The following is a 16,812-nucleotide window of genomic DNA, read 5'->3' as shown; positions in this document are numbered from 1 at the left end:
GGTAAGAGGAAGTTATTAGACTTGGCATGTTGATCATTTTCATTTACTTATGTAGCTTTTTTTAGACCAGAGTGTCTTACATCTGATTCTGTATCTTCAATATATAGTTAAAATGACATAAACAGCTTCTGTGAAAATCTATGGCTATTCATGAGATATGCCCTGCACAGAACACAGTCTGTTCGCCTGGGATGGCTAGGATAACTGCCAAGAACAAGCAAAAACTATTAAACTCAGATTTCTCAGAAGCAAGTTTGTTAAACACGGTTCTTGCAGTAGCTAAACACAAAAAGAGCTTCGGCACTGTGCTCTGGCTCATTGGCTTTCTCAAAGGTGGGAAGAAATTGTTTGCCTTTTGTCTTTTCTTTGATCAGTAATTGACTTCTAACAACCCATTTACTGTATATTATGGATGTCTGGACTACTCTCTTTGGAAGAATTACGAGGAGCTCAGTCTGAACACTAAGCACAGCATTGCCAAGATGATCTGCAATATGGATCTGACGCCTCTTCCATTTCCCTGCTCTCTGGAGTCTTCTCTTCCTGTCAATCAAGCATCCCCTGAGTGTGGCTTATTTACACTTCCTTCTTCTTGCTTAGTACATCCAAACTGTGTCCAAATGCAGCTTGTGTTTCCAAGACTGACTGTATCAGTTCACAGCTCAGCTTCTGAAATATACTTTTATTTGACTTCCCTGACAATCAAATAAACTCATCATCTTCCTTTCCTCTAAAAAGTTACGAAACATAATTGCTATTATAATTTACGATCCCATCACTTTACAGTGGCAAATATCTTATTTCCAATTTAATAGCTTGTTCCTTGCTTTATTTACATGAGCCTGTCTTTAATTTACTGTCCAGTATGGCTCCTTGTCCCTTACCTGTGCTCTGCTTTGATTTAGTTTGCTTTTTATTAACTGTTCATCTTTGAATTTCCATTTGCATGCTTTTTGGCTTTTGTTCTGGTACTCATATACAGATTGCCTTCACTGAAGCTAAGAGCATTTAAATCATCATCTCATTCAGATATGTCTCCAGATTGTGGCTGTAAATGTTGGTAGGATCTGAAAGAATTGAAGGAGAGTTATTCAAATACAAATAACCATCATTAACGGATATGTGCCTAGTTCCAGCTTTCTGAATTGCAACTAGACTTGTTATTTGTTGCTTTTCTGTTAATCTTACTAATATTAGTAATTACTGCATATCCTTTGTATTAAGACTACAGTGGTAAGACTATTGGGGAAACTTTAGAAACTCAAAAAATTAAAACTAGATAGGGTTCTTCAGATTTGTATTTTGAATAACGTTTATGCACCTAGTTTGTATTAGTCCTCTTAGAAATACTTTCTAATTCTTTGTGTAGTAAGTAGCTAATCCTTTTGACTCAGGAAGAATGGTTCTGACCAGTTTTTGTTTAATTTCTAGAGTGTCTCATACACATCAGTAAACAGCTTCCGTGGTTGTAAAGAATCGTTTGTTTTGATAGTTAATCCTAAAGTTATCATACTGACCTCTAATATAGTTCATCTGTGGTACAAAAATTCAGCTGTTGGGGAGCAAGGGAGGAGGAGAAGGAAAGTGAATACCAATTCCTGATCATGAAAGCTAGCTTGTGTTAAAACTATGTTTCAGCTATGGTGACAGGTAGGTGTGCTGTGAGTCACGAGCTGTTTTCGCAGGGAAATAGCATATAGGCTGCCAAAACATACTACTCCGATTTCTACAAAATTAGCCACTGCAGAAGAGGGCAGGGCACGTGCTCAGACTTGGTCCTGTTCCTGTAGCTCATGTCCCCAGAAATACAACTAGGGCTTCTTACACGGATTGCATCTTGTGTTACATAGATTTTGTTAACTCTTATCTGTTACTGGATAAAAATTAAAAAAAATTACTGGTTTATGTAAAGTTATATTTTCAGTTACAATATTGAGAAAACTGGTGCAGTTCTTTTGCCATCAGTAATTCCATACCTCACCTCTGTATTTGTCAGGCTGAGTTTGCTTTCCAGCAAGTAACAGCATGATGCTTTGGGACTTGCTGAATTTTCAGCCTGGTGTTCTGTCCCTTTCTTTGACTGGTTATACCACAGAATGTAAATGGAGTATCACCAGGGAGTCTTTGGAGAGCTTACTGTTCATTACTCTGAAATTGAAATGTATGTGTCAGGAGCTCTGTTGTCCCCTGCTGAGTTAGGAGGCTTTATTATATGTCAGCCATAGTGTTAGCAGTTCTGCAATAGACAAATTAAGGGATTTTCCTTTGGGTTTTCTCAAGACTGACTTTTTGAGCTAGAAGGCTGACCTGAGACACTAAGTTATTATCTAGGATCACTGTTATTAAGGATCATAGGATCACATAACCTGGAAAGAACCTGAGAACATCTCTAGTCCAACCCGTGCTCAAAGCTGGACCAGCTTTGGGGTCAGACAGATTGCCCAGGACTTTACACATTTGGGTCTTGATGCCCTACAAGGACAGCAACTTGTTTGGCTGCCCTCAGAGTGAAAAAGCTTTACTTTATGTCCTGTCTGAACCCCTCTTGTTTCAACTTACATGAGTTATCCCTTGTCCTCCTGCCATGCTCCACTGTGATGACTCTGGCCATCATCTTGATATGGTCCCCATAGGTACTGGGGGGCTGCTGTTAGGCACCCCCAAAGTCTTCCCTTCTCCAAACTGATCAAGTACAGCTTCCCCAGCATTTCCACACAGGGCAAGTGCTCCAGCCTTGATCATCTTGGTGGGCCTTGCTGAGATCCCTCCAGTTAGACAGTGTCTCTGGTGTACCAGGGAGGATCAAAACTGAATGCAGTGTGACCTGTTAGTCCATTTGTTTAAGAGGTCAGATGGGTTGCAGGTTAGACAAAATTATGTTAACTCCATTTCATAAATGAGGCTTGTTTTTTCTACAGCAGTGTTGTTGTTCCCTTGCTATTCAAAATGTTCTGATTTGCAATGGAAATTGTTTCATGCTTCATAACAATAAAGTAGTTATTTTTAAACACCACCACCACAGTTTATACAATGTTTCTGACAGTTCCACCATTACAGCCATGTGGCAGAGACCTTGCAGGAGCCCCCTGTAATGGTGCAGATTGGTTCAGTGCCTAGATTTTTCCTTGTCAGTCAGATTTCAGGGATTCTGGGAAAATTATTATCCTTTTTTTGGGTTTTGTTGTTTTTTTTTGGAGGGGGGTTGTGTTTGGTTTTTTGGGGGTTTTTTTGGTTTGGTTTGGTTTTGGGGCTTTTTTGGTTTTGGGTTGTTTTTTGATTTGTTTTGGGTTTTTATCTTGTAGCAAAATCGAAGCATTCAGGATGAAATAATCTAGTCTTTCTGCTAACATACAATCCCATATAACTAGACAGAGTAGGGTAGAAAACTTAACTTTACAGAATGTTTGCTTGTAGGAACCTGTTAGCTTGGAAATACCTTTCTCTAGTAGTTTGTTTTGTAAATTATTTCTGTGTAATGAAAGAGCATTGATATCTGCTTAAAAAATAAAAATCTAGGATTTGTTTTCTTCACAGTGCATGCTGCTAAGTTAAAAAATAAATGTATTACTCCTCAAACCTCAGACTCTCTATAAATCCATGATTTTATGCAAGTCCTTATTGTTTACAGTGGCACAAAGTGAAAAAGTTTTATTTTACTTAATTTTTTTCACTGATAACTGTGTGCTGGATATGTGTGATTTGAGGTCATTAGGAACGTTCTTGAAGTCCTAAATGAATACATGGAATCCTTTTACCTCCTTTATAAAAAATAAACCAAAAAAAGGCATTCTTCTCATGTTTCAAACAGCTTGCTGTGTCCAAACCTATATTGTGGAACCTGGCTTTGTCTTTTTCTTCCCTAAAATACAGTTAATCAAAATACATGTGATAGTTGCTTCTGTTTAAAGCTGTAGCTGCTGCTTCTGAAAAAAATACAAGCTTTACAGAAAGAAACTTCAGTCTTTTTGTATAAATATATATATATAATGCAGTGATGGGTGTCATCAGCATTTCCTCAGGGTTCTTTTTTTTGGTTTGGTTAAGTCATCTCCTAGATTTCCTTAAATGACTTTGAAATCACAAAAAAAAATTAAAGAACAGAATCGATTGAACACTTGGAAACTTTGAAGAATGCTTTTCAGTGTTTGTAGGAAGATAGAGGTTTCTATCCATTTTATTTAATTTCTTTAATCACAACAGCTCATTGTCTGCACACATACCTTACCAGAACAACCTATAAAGTACAAATTGCATTTTCCTAAATGGTAGAGGGATGATTTCCAGTAGAAACCTGAAGGTTACACCATGGCTGTTTCTGTTGAGGCTATACTCTCATTATTTAGTGAACAGTGTTTACTAAGTGGAATAGTGATCCTGAAATTCTGATGGTATTTATTTTCTGCCGATGTGTGACAGGTGTAATCATGAGTTGTTTTGGTTTTTGCATAGGTTTTATATTTGAAGTCTTACTTGTGCATTAATGGGATTGTTTTCAAAGGAGTTTTATATACATCACAGTTTTGAAACAGTCTTTTGGGCTAGATCACACTTGTGTGAATCATTTCCTTCTTGCTAAGAAGAGGAGCTTTACAGTTGTTCAGCCAAGGAACAGAGGGCAGGTTCTCCTAGATGTGGAATGAATGTATAGTGCAAAAAAATTACATTTATTGAAGAAGATGCTTTCCCTTTTTAATAATAGTATCACCAGATGTTTTGCTTATCTGTTCTGGCCTTTAATATCCCCACTCGATATACAGAGGGAACTTTAGGAGTAGTATTAGGAGATAAATCTGGTACTTCGGTCTTACTGCAACCCATTTCACAGTAAAAATAGGTAATATTCAAATTTGGGTTTGCAGTAATAAATAATAAAATGTGCTTGAATAGGATTTCAGTACTAGAAAAGATAAGACTGAAATAAGCCATGTGTGCTGTTGTTTGTGATACAAGTCAAGGAATTTGACACGGTAAGTGAGTGTGCCACCAGGTATTAAGATGAAGCAATTTACAGGCAGCAATTTACTCCTGCAGTCCTGATTAGATGCAAGTGTTAAATTTATATTTTTATTCATGTGCCTATGTGATAAAATCAGATTTTCCTTTTGTTTAGAGGAACATGTAAAACTGTAGTCAGTGGAACTATGTGAAATGGGAAAAAAACTGGCTGCAGAATAGTGGTATATTCAAAGAAAGGAGGCAATGAACAGTAACTGGTTTGTATCTTCAAAAATTGCTACAACTGTACAAATCAAAAGTATATCATTAAAGAGAAAACTTAACTTCTATCACACTTTTTTTAAAGAAAATAAATATTTATGAAATACTTTTAGGGAACTGGTGCATAAGTGTATCTAGCCTCGATTCATGTATAGATTCAAAATTTGAGCATTGCCTGAATTTCAGAAATGCAGAAAGCATTTGAAAAAGCTTCCTCAGTTATAAATGTATAACTGCTATAGCAACATCTTACTGGATATTTAGAAGAGCATAAGGAGGGGTTAAATGACAGGGTGCATAATTTTTAATTCTTTTTTTTTCCTTCATCTACTTCTCAGACACTAAAAACCATTATGGTTTGTGGCCATCTAGTGGTGAATCCTTATAAAATACACTACACTTGTTCAGATTTTTAATAAACCTCTGGCTTTGCTGTGCAAAACTGAATTACAAAACGTTTAGGGGGAACAAAATAATTCAGTATATCTTTTCTGTCCTTTGCACTAGCAGTATTTTTTACAGCAAAATAACCTCCATGAAGGTAATTTCCTTCTTTCTTTTTTTTTTTGTCTACAACAAAGCAATTTTTGATGTTAGCAGCTAATTTTAGTCTGTGTGTGAGTTTCCATTTTTATTCTGTAGGATTTTATAATGCCCACGTCCTTTGTAGTAAAGTAGTGAATTTAATGCCTAGGCAGAAATCGATCGATTTTATAAATTATGTTTCCAACATACAAAATATTCTCTAAAGTATTTTTGAAGTATGCATTGATTCTGAAGGGAATTCATTTTTCTTAGTATCTGTGACTCATAAGAAATTTGACAGACAATATGCTGGCTTTTCCTGCTTAAGTCCTGATTACTAAATTGCCTTGGTAATAACATTTTTCTAGTATTTTTCTCTGAGCAATGTTTTTTAAATGTCATGGAAAATTTATTCTGTCACAAGCAGAAGGGATTACTACAAACTTCAGTAGGAAATGGTGTAGTAGAGCAACGATGGCAGGTCACATCGTGAATGAGATGAGTCTAATAGCTTGTGAGATGGTGGACTTCTAACATCTGCGAAGTCCCTAACAAATTAAAAACTGAACTTTTGTTTGTGTTAAAAAAACAATTCAATAAGCATATTAATAATATGTATAAGCATTTGTATTTCTTGTTTTCATTAGATAATAGCAAAAATGGAAAAATTTGGTGGTTACAGTTCTTGGGTTTTTTCCTTAATTGGGAAATGGAATGTCATATGAGTTTTGTAAAGATTTTGCCTTTACCTTTTGTTTCTTTCATCAAAGTGTCATTTTTACACATCTGACCATTCCAACTAGCGGTTCCTTGACTTTTCACGATGTTGACATAGAGTTCTGGTCTTCTTCTAATTGCTGTATATATTTTTCCTATTTAATTTGTAGATTCCACCAAGATGACAAATAAGCATAATACAGCAAAACCTATTTAAACTCACTATCCAGCATGCCACCATCCATCCATTAACATTGAACATTGTAACAGGATGGTATTGGGTTAATGTATGTAATGGTTTGTTTCATTTTCAGGTATTTGGAGTGGATGACAGCCAGGATTATAATAGGCCTGTTATCAACGAGAACCAGAAAGATTTAGTAAAAGATTGGGCTATAAATTCTGCTACAGTAGTGCTGGAAGAAAAAAGACCACTGAGTACAACTGGATTTCTTGACACAGAGGTAGAATTTAATTTTTGAAGGTCTTCTTTTTTCTTCCAATAAAAGAGAGCACTAATAACTGACCAGTAAGTGTTAAACAACAAGCAAAACCATGCCTAGAAAACATTAGCTCAGATGTATAAGTATTTTACTTTTCTTAGGCCTTTATTGCATTATCACAACTTCTCTCTCAGAGATGTTACATTTGGAGGTTTTCAACTTTGCTACCTTTCTATGTGCACTAACACCAGTGTATTGGAAATGTAGCAGGAGCTTCCTTACAACATTATATTGCAACATAGACTTCTTGTAAGTTATGCAGCAGAACTGAGGAAAAGCTGATTATGTTTTATAGCCCAAAGCAAGTAACTATATTAAAATTCAGAAATAAGGTGTCTGAATGTAATGCATGATACAAAGTTAGCTAAGAAAAAAATGGTGGATAATACATTTCAGATTTTTTTTGCAAACCCAGAGAGCTCCAGGTTTTTACATTCACAGTTTGAGTTCTTAAGTGAGATGCCACTCATGAGGAGCCACTTGCCTCGGAAGCAGTATAATTTAATCAGTTGGTGAAAGATCAGGAAAAGGAAAATGCCTGTTCTTTATATATGACTCAGAATACGCACGCAAGCTAGATGTTAATTGTATTTCATATCGAAATCTTGGGTGACATTCTGATGTCGTTGTCATGGATAAACTATAACTTGAAATGTGTTGGGAACAGAACAGGCTCACACTGGAGCAGAATTAATCTGTAACAGTAACGAAGCACACGAGTCTTACTTCTACTTGCCATGGCAAACTGTTACTGAAGTATGATCCTGTAAATTAGCAAACTTCATAAATAAGCAAATTTTCTGGAATATATCAAGAGCTTAAAGTATAACTTTTTGTGCCTCCTATGTGAATTCATTGGGGTTAGTATCTAGGAATCTGTTCTTCCTAGAGGAGGTCTGCTTTATCATGGTTGTATTTTAGCTGCTGTGCAGTCTTGATACACTATGTTAATGCATCTAGATTAGTATCTTTGAATAGTTTCTCTAAGCTTTCTGCTTGGAGTAAATTATTGCCATTCAGCATGTTCATATTATGACAAACTTTGGCTTTCACCTTGCTTCTTTGCATGAATCTATAACTACAATCTTTCTCATTTTTCATGGCTTTTGCAAGATTCAGCTTTTTTGTGTTGTATCAGTTTTCAAGGGTATTAAAACTATTGATATTTTCCTATTTCTATAATTTCACAAGCAGAGAAAGAATATATAATTTATTTTAGGAACATAATCTAGCTTTCCAAGTGTCATACTTTGCAAATAATAGGGTTAGTTTTAGAAGATTGAGACTTTTGCAGTCATAGGGCAGGTGTAAGAATCCTTCTGGAAACAGCATACTAAAACTTGCTTTGACTTATGTTGAAATTACAAGAATTACGCCTTTTTATTACTGTGGATGCTTTACTGAATACAAAAGTCTACATACATTAGGAAGGGAATGGGTCATTTGGTATAGTCTTAATTTACAAGATAACTGCAAGAAATGGCAGGAAAAAATTATAATAAATCAGTTGGTAAAGGATCAAAACTGATAGAAACAATGCATATATAGAAAGTATTAGTGTAAGAAGAGTTGAGGACAGATGAAAATGGAAAAAAGCTTACCAGAGAAAGTTAAATATAGAAGTTGATTGGTACATATGTAAAAGAGAAGCTAATTCAGAAAAAAAAATCAGAAAAATAAAGGTGTGTTTTGTAGTATAATAGGAAAACAGTCATGAGAAAACTCTTGAGAGAATATGGTAATATTTCAAGTCATTACTAAAACTTTGTTTTGTCATAATGAAAGGGAGAGAGAGAGGCAAGTGTGTTTGATTTGTGAAGTATGTGGTTATCATGTTCTCATTATGTACAAACTTTTCTGCTTGTGGTTTCTGGAAGACTTACTGTGTTACTAGGCTGCAGATCATAAGCTAATAAACCTTGTTGAATATCTTGGCTGAATAGTGGTGGCCTCAGGGTAGCTCAGTGTTCTAGCCTTGCATCCACTCAGATTCTGGGTAGATCGTCTTCCAGCTGCCTATCAGAGTTGTACCTGTAGATGATTTAGCAGAATGAGGCAAATATAGAATATGATTGACAGAAAAAGCAGGGAATAAAAAATTAAGATATTTCAGTTGAGGAAAATGGAAAAGATGGCTTTGGAAATAATGAAGATCCTATAAAAACAATTTTGGGGTTGAAAGATTATTCTGAAGTTAAATATCTTAACTTTGCAGGGTTTGTGAAGTGTCATGAATAACATGTTTGGAAAGAACCTTAAAGACTGCTTTTCTTAAAAGGAAATTCTTACCTTTTCCTTTGATATGACAAGCTTTGGTACTTTGGAGTAGTGTATGTCATGAGACTAAATGAAATGCAGAGTGCATGTCTGACATGGTTGGATTGAGCCTGCATGCACTGGTTCTTGCTTTTCAGTGATTACAGATAGGCAGTGAAAATATTAAATCTATCTATTTAAAATATTTAAATGTTTTTATTTTCTATATTATAAGCTGCCACTTGCCAACCGAGGTAAGTGTGATTTAAGAACAAAAATAAGATGGATAGCAAAGAGAATATTGTTGTTGTTCTTGTTGTTATTTATTCTTAATATGTGAACTTGATTAATAAACACACTGCAGACATTTGAGCTCTGATTTATCCATCCAGCTTCCGTTTAATTTTCAGTGGTCAGTTGTCTGTGCTCACCGCAGTTCTTAAAAAATGTACCTGCTTTAGCTACATTGTCTTTGATGTGCTTCTAAGGACATACCTGGTTTTTGTTTGGTTTGTGTTGGAGTTTTTTACATCTTTTGAAAAGGCTGCTGCACATTTTGGAAGGGTCACCAGTGCCATTAACTGCAATGTTCCTTTCCTGTTTTGAATACTCATTTAATGTCTTTCCACTGAAGAGAAAAGAAATAATACTGCTGACATTCTGAATACTGAATAATTTCATTTGTGTAAATATTTGATATATTGCTTCTTAGAAGTGGAGAACTGCCATGTGTATTCAGAGGCTGTATTTCCTTTTGTTTGTCCTCTTTAATTACAGTAATTTCCTGCCCTTCTGTAGAGCAAACCATTTAATCTGAAGTTTGATGCTTACTTTTTGATTGAACTTCGATGCTATACTGAAACATAGGATGATTGTGTCACTAGTATCATGTGACTATGAAAAGGCAAATACAACCCTTGGAACAATGTATTGTCAAGTAGAGAAGGGCAGTGTTGTAGCCATGATGGAAAGTGTTGGTGAAATTTCCTCTGAAGTAGTGGCCATAGAATATTTAACAGCCATGATTAAAAAGGGTGAATACAAGATTAGAGAAGGTACAAAGAGGGCGACTCAGATTATTAAGGGCACAGAGATTGACTTTACAAGAATGGATTGATACAATTCATTTAGTATAGCAAAGTAGTGGCTGAGATGGATACAGTTGCTGGATTTAGTTGTTTAAGATAGATGTCAGTGTTGTTCCAGGAACAAATGGGGAGACAGTGGCTTAATATAGTGAGCATGGAAATCTGAAAAAAGATCATCACTCCTGGAATAATACGGTCCTGAAGAGCAGGTAGAGTGAAGAGGGTCTAAAAGAACTGCTTTCAAGGCAACACTTCAGTTTATGAAAGGATGGCATGATATAATTCTTACAACATGTGATGGTTGGAGTATGTGTCTGAAAGGACTTCTTTTTCTTTTTCATTCAGCTTGTTGAAATTTATTAAAGAAAAAGAAAACTTATTATTTTGCTTTGAAATGCCAAATATGGAGATGCTTCCAGGTGTCCTGTATGTGTGCTGTGAAGTTTTTTCAGATGTATAACCTGAAGTCCTAAATCTTCAGGCTGGAACAATAAATCCACAGAAATCCTTTGGTCTGTTTTCTGAAGATCTGTTAGTCCAATTTAGTTTGTATATGCAATAAGCAAAAGGGAAAGATGTTTTAACATGGAAGTTGAAATGTTGGTATCTCTTACATGAACCCAGTTTTTCTGGAAGACTAGGAAATTCCTTTTGGTATTCACAAGATTTGGAGGATTGCTTGCTTTCCAGTAAATGGATATGGATTGTAGAAAGAACATTAGGATAACTGAATGTGACTTTTTTAATGTGTATTTTATAAACTATTCACCTTTCAGTTGTGCTTAAACTACTATCAAAATAAACTGCTTTTCATAGTTCTGTATCTTTTGCTTTAGTATATCAAGTTGTCAGAATACACATTTACATCCCCTGCTAAGTAGAAAACTTTTTTTTTCCCCAATGTGATTATTTTCAGAGAAAAGTAATTTATTATGTTGCTTTGCTACAGTTAATCTGCAAAGTTTTAATGTATTTCTCTATTGTGAAGTAGAATTCAGATTTCCAATACATATATCTCTAGCTCTGGAATTGGCAAGGCAGTACACAAGGAGCTAGTCAGTGTTTTCTGTACTGAAGGTAATGGAGATGTCTATCATATTTGGGTTTGGTTGTAATTAATAGGTTTATTGAAGATGGAAGTTCACTAGTACAGAAGGAAATAGAGAAAGTTTAGAGATATGAAGGAAAAATGAGACTTCAGCAGTAGTTGTCAATCTGTAAATGCTGCGCGTATTTGCATGGGGGCTTTGTAATATTTTTTTCTAGCACCCTTTCCTTGTATGGTGTTCAGAAATGCCAATGAATAATAGTTCAGTTCAGCTGCCTCTCTTTGCTGTTATTAGACTTGAATTTTATAACATTTTGATTCAAAGAAATGAATTCACAATGTGGAAATCTATATAATAATTCAAATAAATTGTTTGGTGCAACTCTGACTTACTACATTCATAATATTCTGAAAGAGATTTGCGATGTTCCAATTGTGTGCATTAATTATGGTAATTCGTTTAATCAGAAGAAATTCAAGATCATAAATTCAAATCTTCTCAAATGTCTAAGTCACTTTTAATTTGAAGGAAGTTATACCAGATGACATTCACCAATCTACTGCTGCTAAATAAATCTTAGAAAATTTATAGAGTTGGTTCCTGATCAAAGACTAGAATCCCAGAGTAGCCAAGTAGGCAGAAATCAGCATTTTGAATAGTAGTGCCATGATATGAACAGGCAGCAGAGCTTCAGCTAACCTTTGAAATAGCTCCTACAAATCTCCTTATGAAGCAACTTACTGGTTTCTCCATGTCCTTTCCATCTTGTTGGTCTGGAATTGTGGTTTCTCATTCGACTTGCATATGGTTATGTAACTCCTTTGGAACTGTAGTCAAGAAGTTCTGTCATTTGCAGTGCTTTGTCTTTTGAGTCCAATAAATTAGACTATGTAAACTTCTGTATAGCCTTTGACAGTGTACAGCTCGTATGTGCATGCGCAGGTGCACATATATATGCATCAAAAGTTTCCTGCTGTCTTTTTGGGGAGATGTGAGCAAAAGAGACTACAGTATATTGGGTGAAACAGTAATATGACATTAGATTTGGAAATAAGTGGTTGGGTTTTTTTTGTTTTGGTTTGTTTGTTTTTTAATTACTTAAGATACTATTACAACACAAGAAGATGATTTAATTTTATATTTACTTTTTTTACAATTTAAAGCTTTTCAAGGGTTTAAAAGACTTACTGTCAAGGAAGTAAGTTAATTTCCTTTCTGGGTCAGCTGCAAAAAATGATCTGATACTGATTACATTGACTTTGGAGTTACCTGGTAGGATGGGTTAAAACTAACTGTTGCTTCTTTTTTGTTGTTGTTTGGACCAAACAAATAATCTAATCTTCCTTTCCTTTCCATAATATTATCTTACTCTTTTAGTCCTTAAGGTAGTCTTTCTGTAATATAGTAAATATAATAGTTCATCTGGACAAGGGGGTCTTCTAAGCTGGTAAAAGGTCACTTTCTTGGCTTCCTTAAACACATTTTTAAAGTTAACAGATGCACTCTCACCCCCCATTCCTGCTTTTCTGAGTTGAGGACTGAAATAACCGTTTTAAAACTCCCATATTTTATATAGGTTCTGATGTTTTAAGAGTTTGCTGCACTAGGATATATTCTTTATTCAGTGCTGATTGTGCAGCCATATAGATTTTGTTTGTTTGCCATTCTAGAGCTGCTAACTGTAAAACATACCAAGGTAGACTCCTTCTTCAGCTTCTTCCAGGGCAATAGTTTCTGACATTCCTAGTCAGGAGAAACCTGGAAAGGGGCCATGCTTTTTATCAAACTGTTGTAATTTTTCTTTTTCTTTTCTTCTTCCTTAGGGAGGTTCTACTGCACCTGGAAGTAAACGTTGGGTATCACAGTGGGCCAGTTTGGCTGCTAATCACACACGTCATGACCAAGATGACATCAGATTGGAGTCATCTGTGTCTCTTCCACTAGAAAACGGTATAAAAAGCTGGTTTTGTCATAATTTCTGCTGAAGAAACCTATGAAAGGGAGAAAAGAGTACCTACATAAACAGCTTTCTTACTCTTAGTACCTGTTTTATTTTTTATGAGTACCTATTTTATTTTTTATGCTGATACTTGTGAATTGTGGTGGAGTTAGAATACCTCTTCAATATAAAATGGACTAGTAACTACAAAGGGATGTCATGTTAGTGAACGCTTCTTATTCTGAAAATTATATGCTGTTTACTGATCAAGAAGTAACTAATTATTAGTCATTTACTACAGGTATTTTTTTTCCTACAATTCCAACATTTCCTCTTATTCCAGCTGAATTTGAATTTTTTTTTTCATTCTCCCCAAGAAGTTGCATTGAGAAGTGTAATGTGTGTTCTGTACTTTTTTGTTACAGCTGCTGTCTTTCTTTATATTTTTCAAGAATCTATGTCTGTTACAATTCCAGAGCTAGCCTCATCTTTGACCTGTAAGTTAGTCTCTCAGAAGACTGCATTTTTAGCTGATAAATGCAAATCTTCACTGCTCTCAGGGTGGAACCGTGTGATTCTCTCCCTGCTTAGACTGCAAATCTAGTCCAAGCACTATGCTCAGCAGTCAGACCTGTTGCAAAGAAAAAAAATGCCTTAGTTCTTTGGGTATTTATGCTGAGAACCAACCTTCCTGGGTCAACTCCATGTCTTTTCTTACTGAAGACTCTTAGAAATTCACCAAGAAACAAGTTGCATGCTTATATATATGTAAAAGATTGGATCTGGTAGCTCTGTCTGAGAGAAGTCAATCTTCACGGATAGCAGTCATATTGATTTTCACTGAACCTCCATTTTTTTATAATTTCTGAGAAAAACAGTCTAAGAATTAGAAAACCTTCCATAGACTCCAGAGATACCACCTGTTTCTCAAATGAGTGTCCTAGTGCAGATTATACAAAAAAAGATGAGAGTCATTTTGCATTCTTCATCAAAGGTGTGGTACTATGCAAAGAGAAAAGAAAGATTGAAGGTCTCAGAAAGTAGCAAATATGTGTAATTGTACAATATGTACAACCATTTACAAGCAGTATGGTGGTTAGAGAATTCTTGTAGAAAGGTCCTGGGTTCAGCAGTAACAGTCATTTTTCTCCTTAGTAGCTGGTGCAGTGCTGTGTTTTTGACTTTCAGCCTGGGAACAACACTGATAACATCGATGTTTTTAGTTGTTGCTCAGTAATGTTTACTCTGACCAAGGACTTTCTGAGTCTCATGCTCTGCCAGGGAGGAGGGGAAGCTGAGAGGAAGCAGAGACAGGACACCTGACCTGACCTAGCCAAAGAGGTATTCCATACCTCTTTGCCACATCATGCCCAGTATATAAACTGGGGGGCAGTTACCCAAAAGGGCTAGATCACTGCTCAGATCGGGCTGGGTATTGGTCGGCAGGTGTTGAGCAGTTGTATTTTCTCCTCTTGTTATTTCCCTTATTGTTATTGATGGTAGCAACAGTGATTTGTGTTATACCTTAGTTACTGGACTGCTCGTATCTCAACTCGTGGGAGTTAACATTCCTTCGATTCTCCTTCCGTTGTCTCCAGGAGCGGGGGGGAGAAGAAGGGGGAGGAGGGGAGTGAGCGAGCGGCCGCATGGTTCTGAGTTACTGACTAAGCTTAAACCATGACAAGAGAGAAGCCCTGTATTCCAGTTTGTATTCCTGGAACAGCCAATGCTGGTGCAAGCCTTGATAGAAACATTCCCAACAGGGTATTTGGAACAGTTGTTTCTAGATCTCTCCTGGTGTAAAGTGAATTGGCGGACGTGTGTTAGTATATATGTCACATTATATTGCAACAACTGGTAAAGAAACTGCAAAAAGAATTATTTCTGTCCAACCACTGAAAGTCAGAGCAATTCATAGAGCAATTCGTATTATCTCTGTATGTGCTTGTTTCTGAGAGAGTAACTGCCATGTTTGTTGAACAGGCAAGGAGGGCACAGTCATGATGGAAAAATAAAATTTCATTTCTAAAATGGGATTATTCAGTATCAGTTACTCCTTGCAACTGTTCATGGGATGGCCATGTTTTCCTTACTAAAGAGAAATATGTATCCACTAAGAATTCAATGAAAGCACTTTAGCAGTAGTATTGCATTCTTTTGATGCTTTTTGTACATTTTTCTATATATTTCTATCTACAGTGTCTTGTTTGGGTTAAAAACATTCTTTTTGCTCTCTCAACAATAGTAAGTTCTTTTTTTCATGAGTGGGGCTTTTCAATACTGCTGAAGGAATGTCTCATGAGGAGAGGCTGTAGACTTTTATTGAGGCAAGACCTTGAGCTGTAGAACAGGCAAGTAGTGAGGAAGGAGGGGGATCTTACTCATTCAGTAGCTTTGAAATCTGGTATATGTGTTCAGGGAGACTTGCTTTCCACTCCTTATTGTAATGGTAAGCTGATATACCAGTGATTTGCATTGTACCTATTTCAATTTACTGCGAGAGTGTAAAAATTTTACATTCATATATGTGGTCCAGTGTACACAGCTGGCTAAAATAGAGTGATTTGAGCGATAGCATACCTTACGTAGCTCAAATTCTTGTATCTATAAAAATGAAGTTTCGTATGAGAGTAGTCCTAGCCCATATTATGGAACATACTTACTGAAATTACAATGAAGCAGGAAAAAAATACTGTAGTCCCTATGTAAGAATGCCACAAATGTTCACTTTCCACAATGTACAGATACATAGTGTCAGCAAGGTACTAAGTAGCCCAAGATGCCACACAAGCAGGTAATTGTTCAATCGCAATCAACTGCGTCCATGTTTGGGAAGAAATTATGTCTGTTTGTGGTAGAGCTGGAAGACAGGGCGTTGTTCTCTCTTTGCACTCTTACCCTGCTTCTCCAATGACTCCTTCCCTTTTCCTGCAGTATGCTAGTTTTCTGAACTACACGTTCAGAAGATGGCCCTTTGTGTCCTGTTCACCTCTCTGTGATAAACCAGAAATAGTTCATTGCAGTAATTCCATTGTGACAGTTTAGAGATTGCTTTCATAGACACATGTTTTGTATCAGCACTTTGGATTTTGTAGAATTCACTGTTCTCTTATATGACAGCCTAACCATTCTACTTCTAGTAACAGAGAAATATTTTTTATGTACGTAATCACTTTTATCAGTAGATACCTGTTCTAAATTATGTTAGCACATGACTTTGCTCAAGTTCTTAATACAAAATATATTGCAAGAGTGAAATAAAATAATATAGCTAGTTACATGCAACTTTATAGTTTGGAGGTAGTTAATGTAATTCACGAACTCTTTCATTTGAGAATTCCTACTCTTTCATGCATGGAGTGTTTCCAGTCTTTTCTGTAAACAGGAAATGATGCCAGTAATGGGCTAAATTGGAGAAAGTCCAGCTCATGTTAAAGAACATGAACATTATTTTGAAAGTTTTCTACCCAAGCAGCTTATAGGGATAGTCAAACCTCCATCAACTGAGATTTTTAAGA

At 35.9% G+C, this 16,812-nt stretch overlaps 1 protein-coding gene across 1 annotated transcript in view; it reads left to right on the top strand.

The window, feature by feature from the left end:
* Nucleotides 1-16,812, top strand: part of CEP170 (centrosomal protein 170) — a 99,256-nt gene that overhangs the window by 57,658 nt on the left and 24,786 nt on the right. Inside the window, exon 10 of the mRNA XM_034060651.1 lies at nucleotides 13,179-13,305. Within this exon, the coding sequence (XP_033916542.1) occupies nucleotides 13,179-13,305 (127 nt within the window). The remainder of the gene's footprint in view (nucleotides 1-13,178; nucleotides 13,306-16,812) is intronic.

Source organism: Melopsittacus undulatus, chromosome 3 (assembly GCF_012275295.1).
Source record: "Melopsittacus undulatus isolate bMelUnd1 chromosome 3, bMelUnd1.mat.Z, whole genome shotgun sequence".
Lineage (NCBI taxonomy): Eukaryota > Metazoa > Chordata > Aves > Psittaciformes > Psittaculidae > Melopsittacus > Melopsittacus undulatus.
Note: the sequence above shows the minus strand (reverse complement) of the source record. Positions and strands in the feature narration are given on the sequence as shown.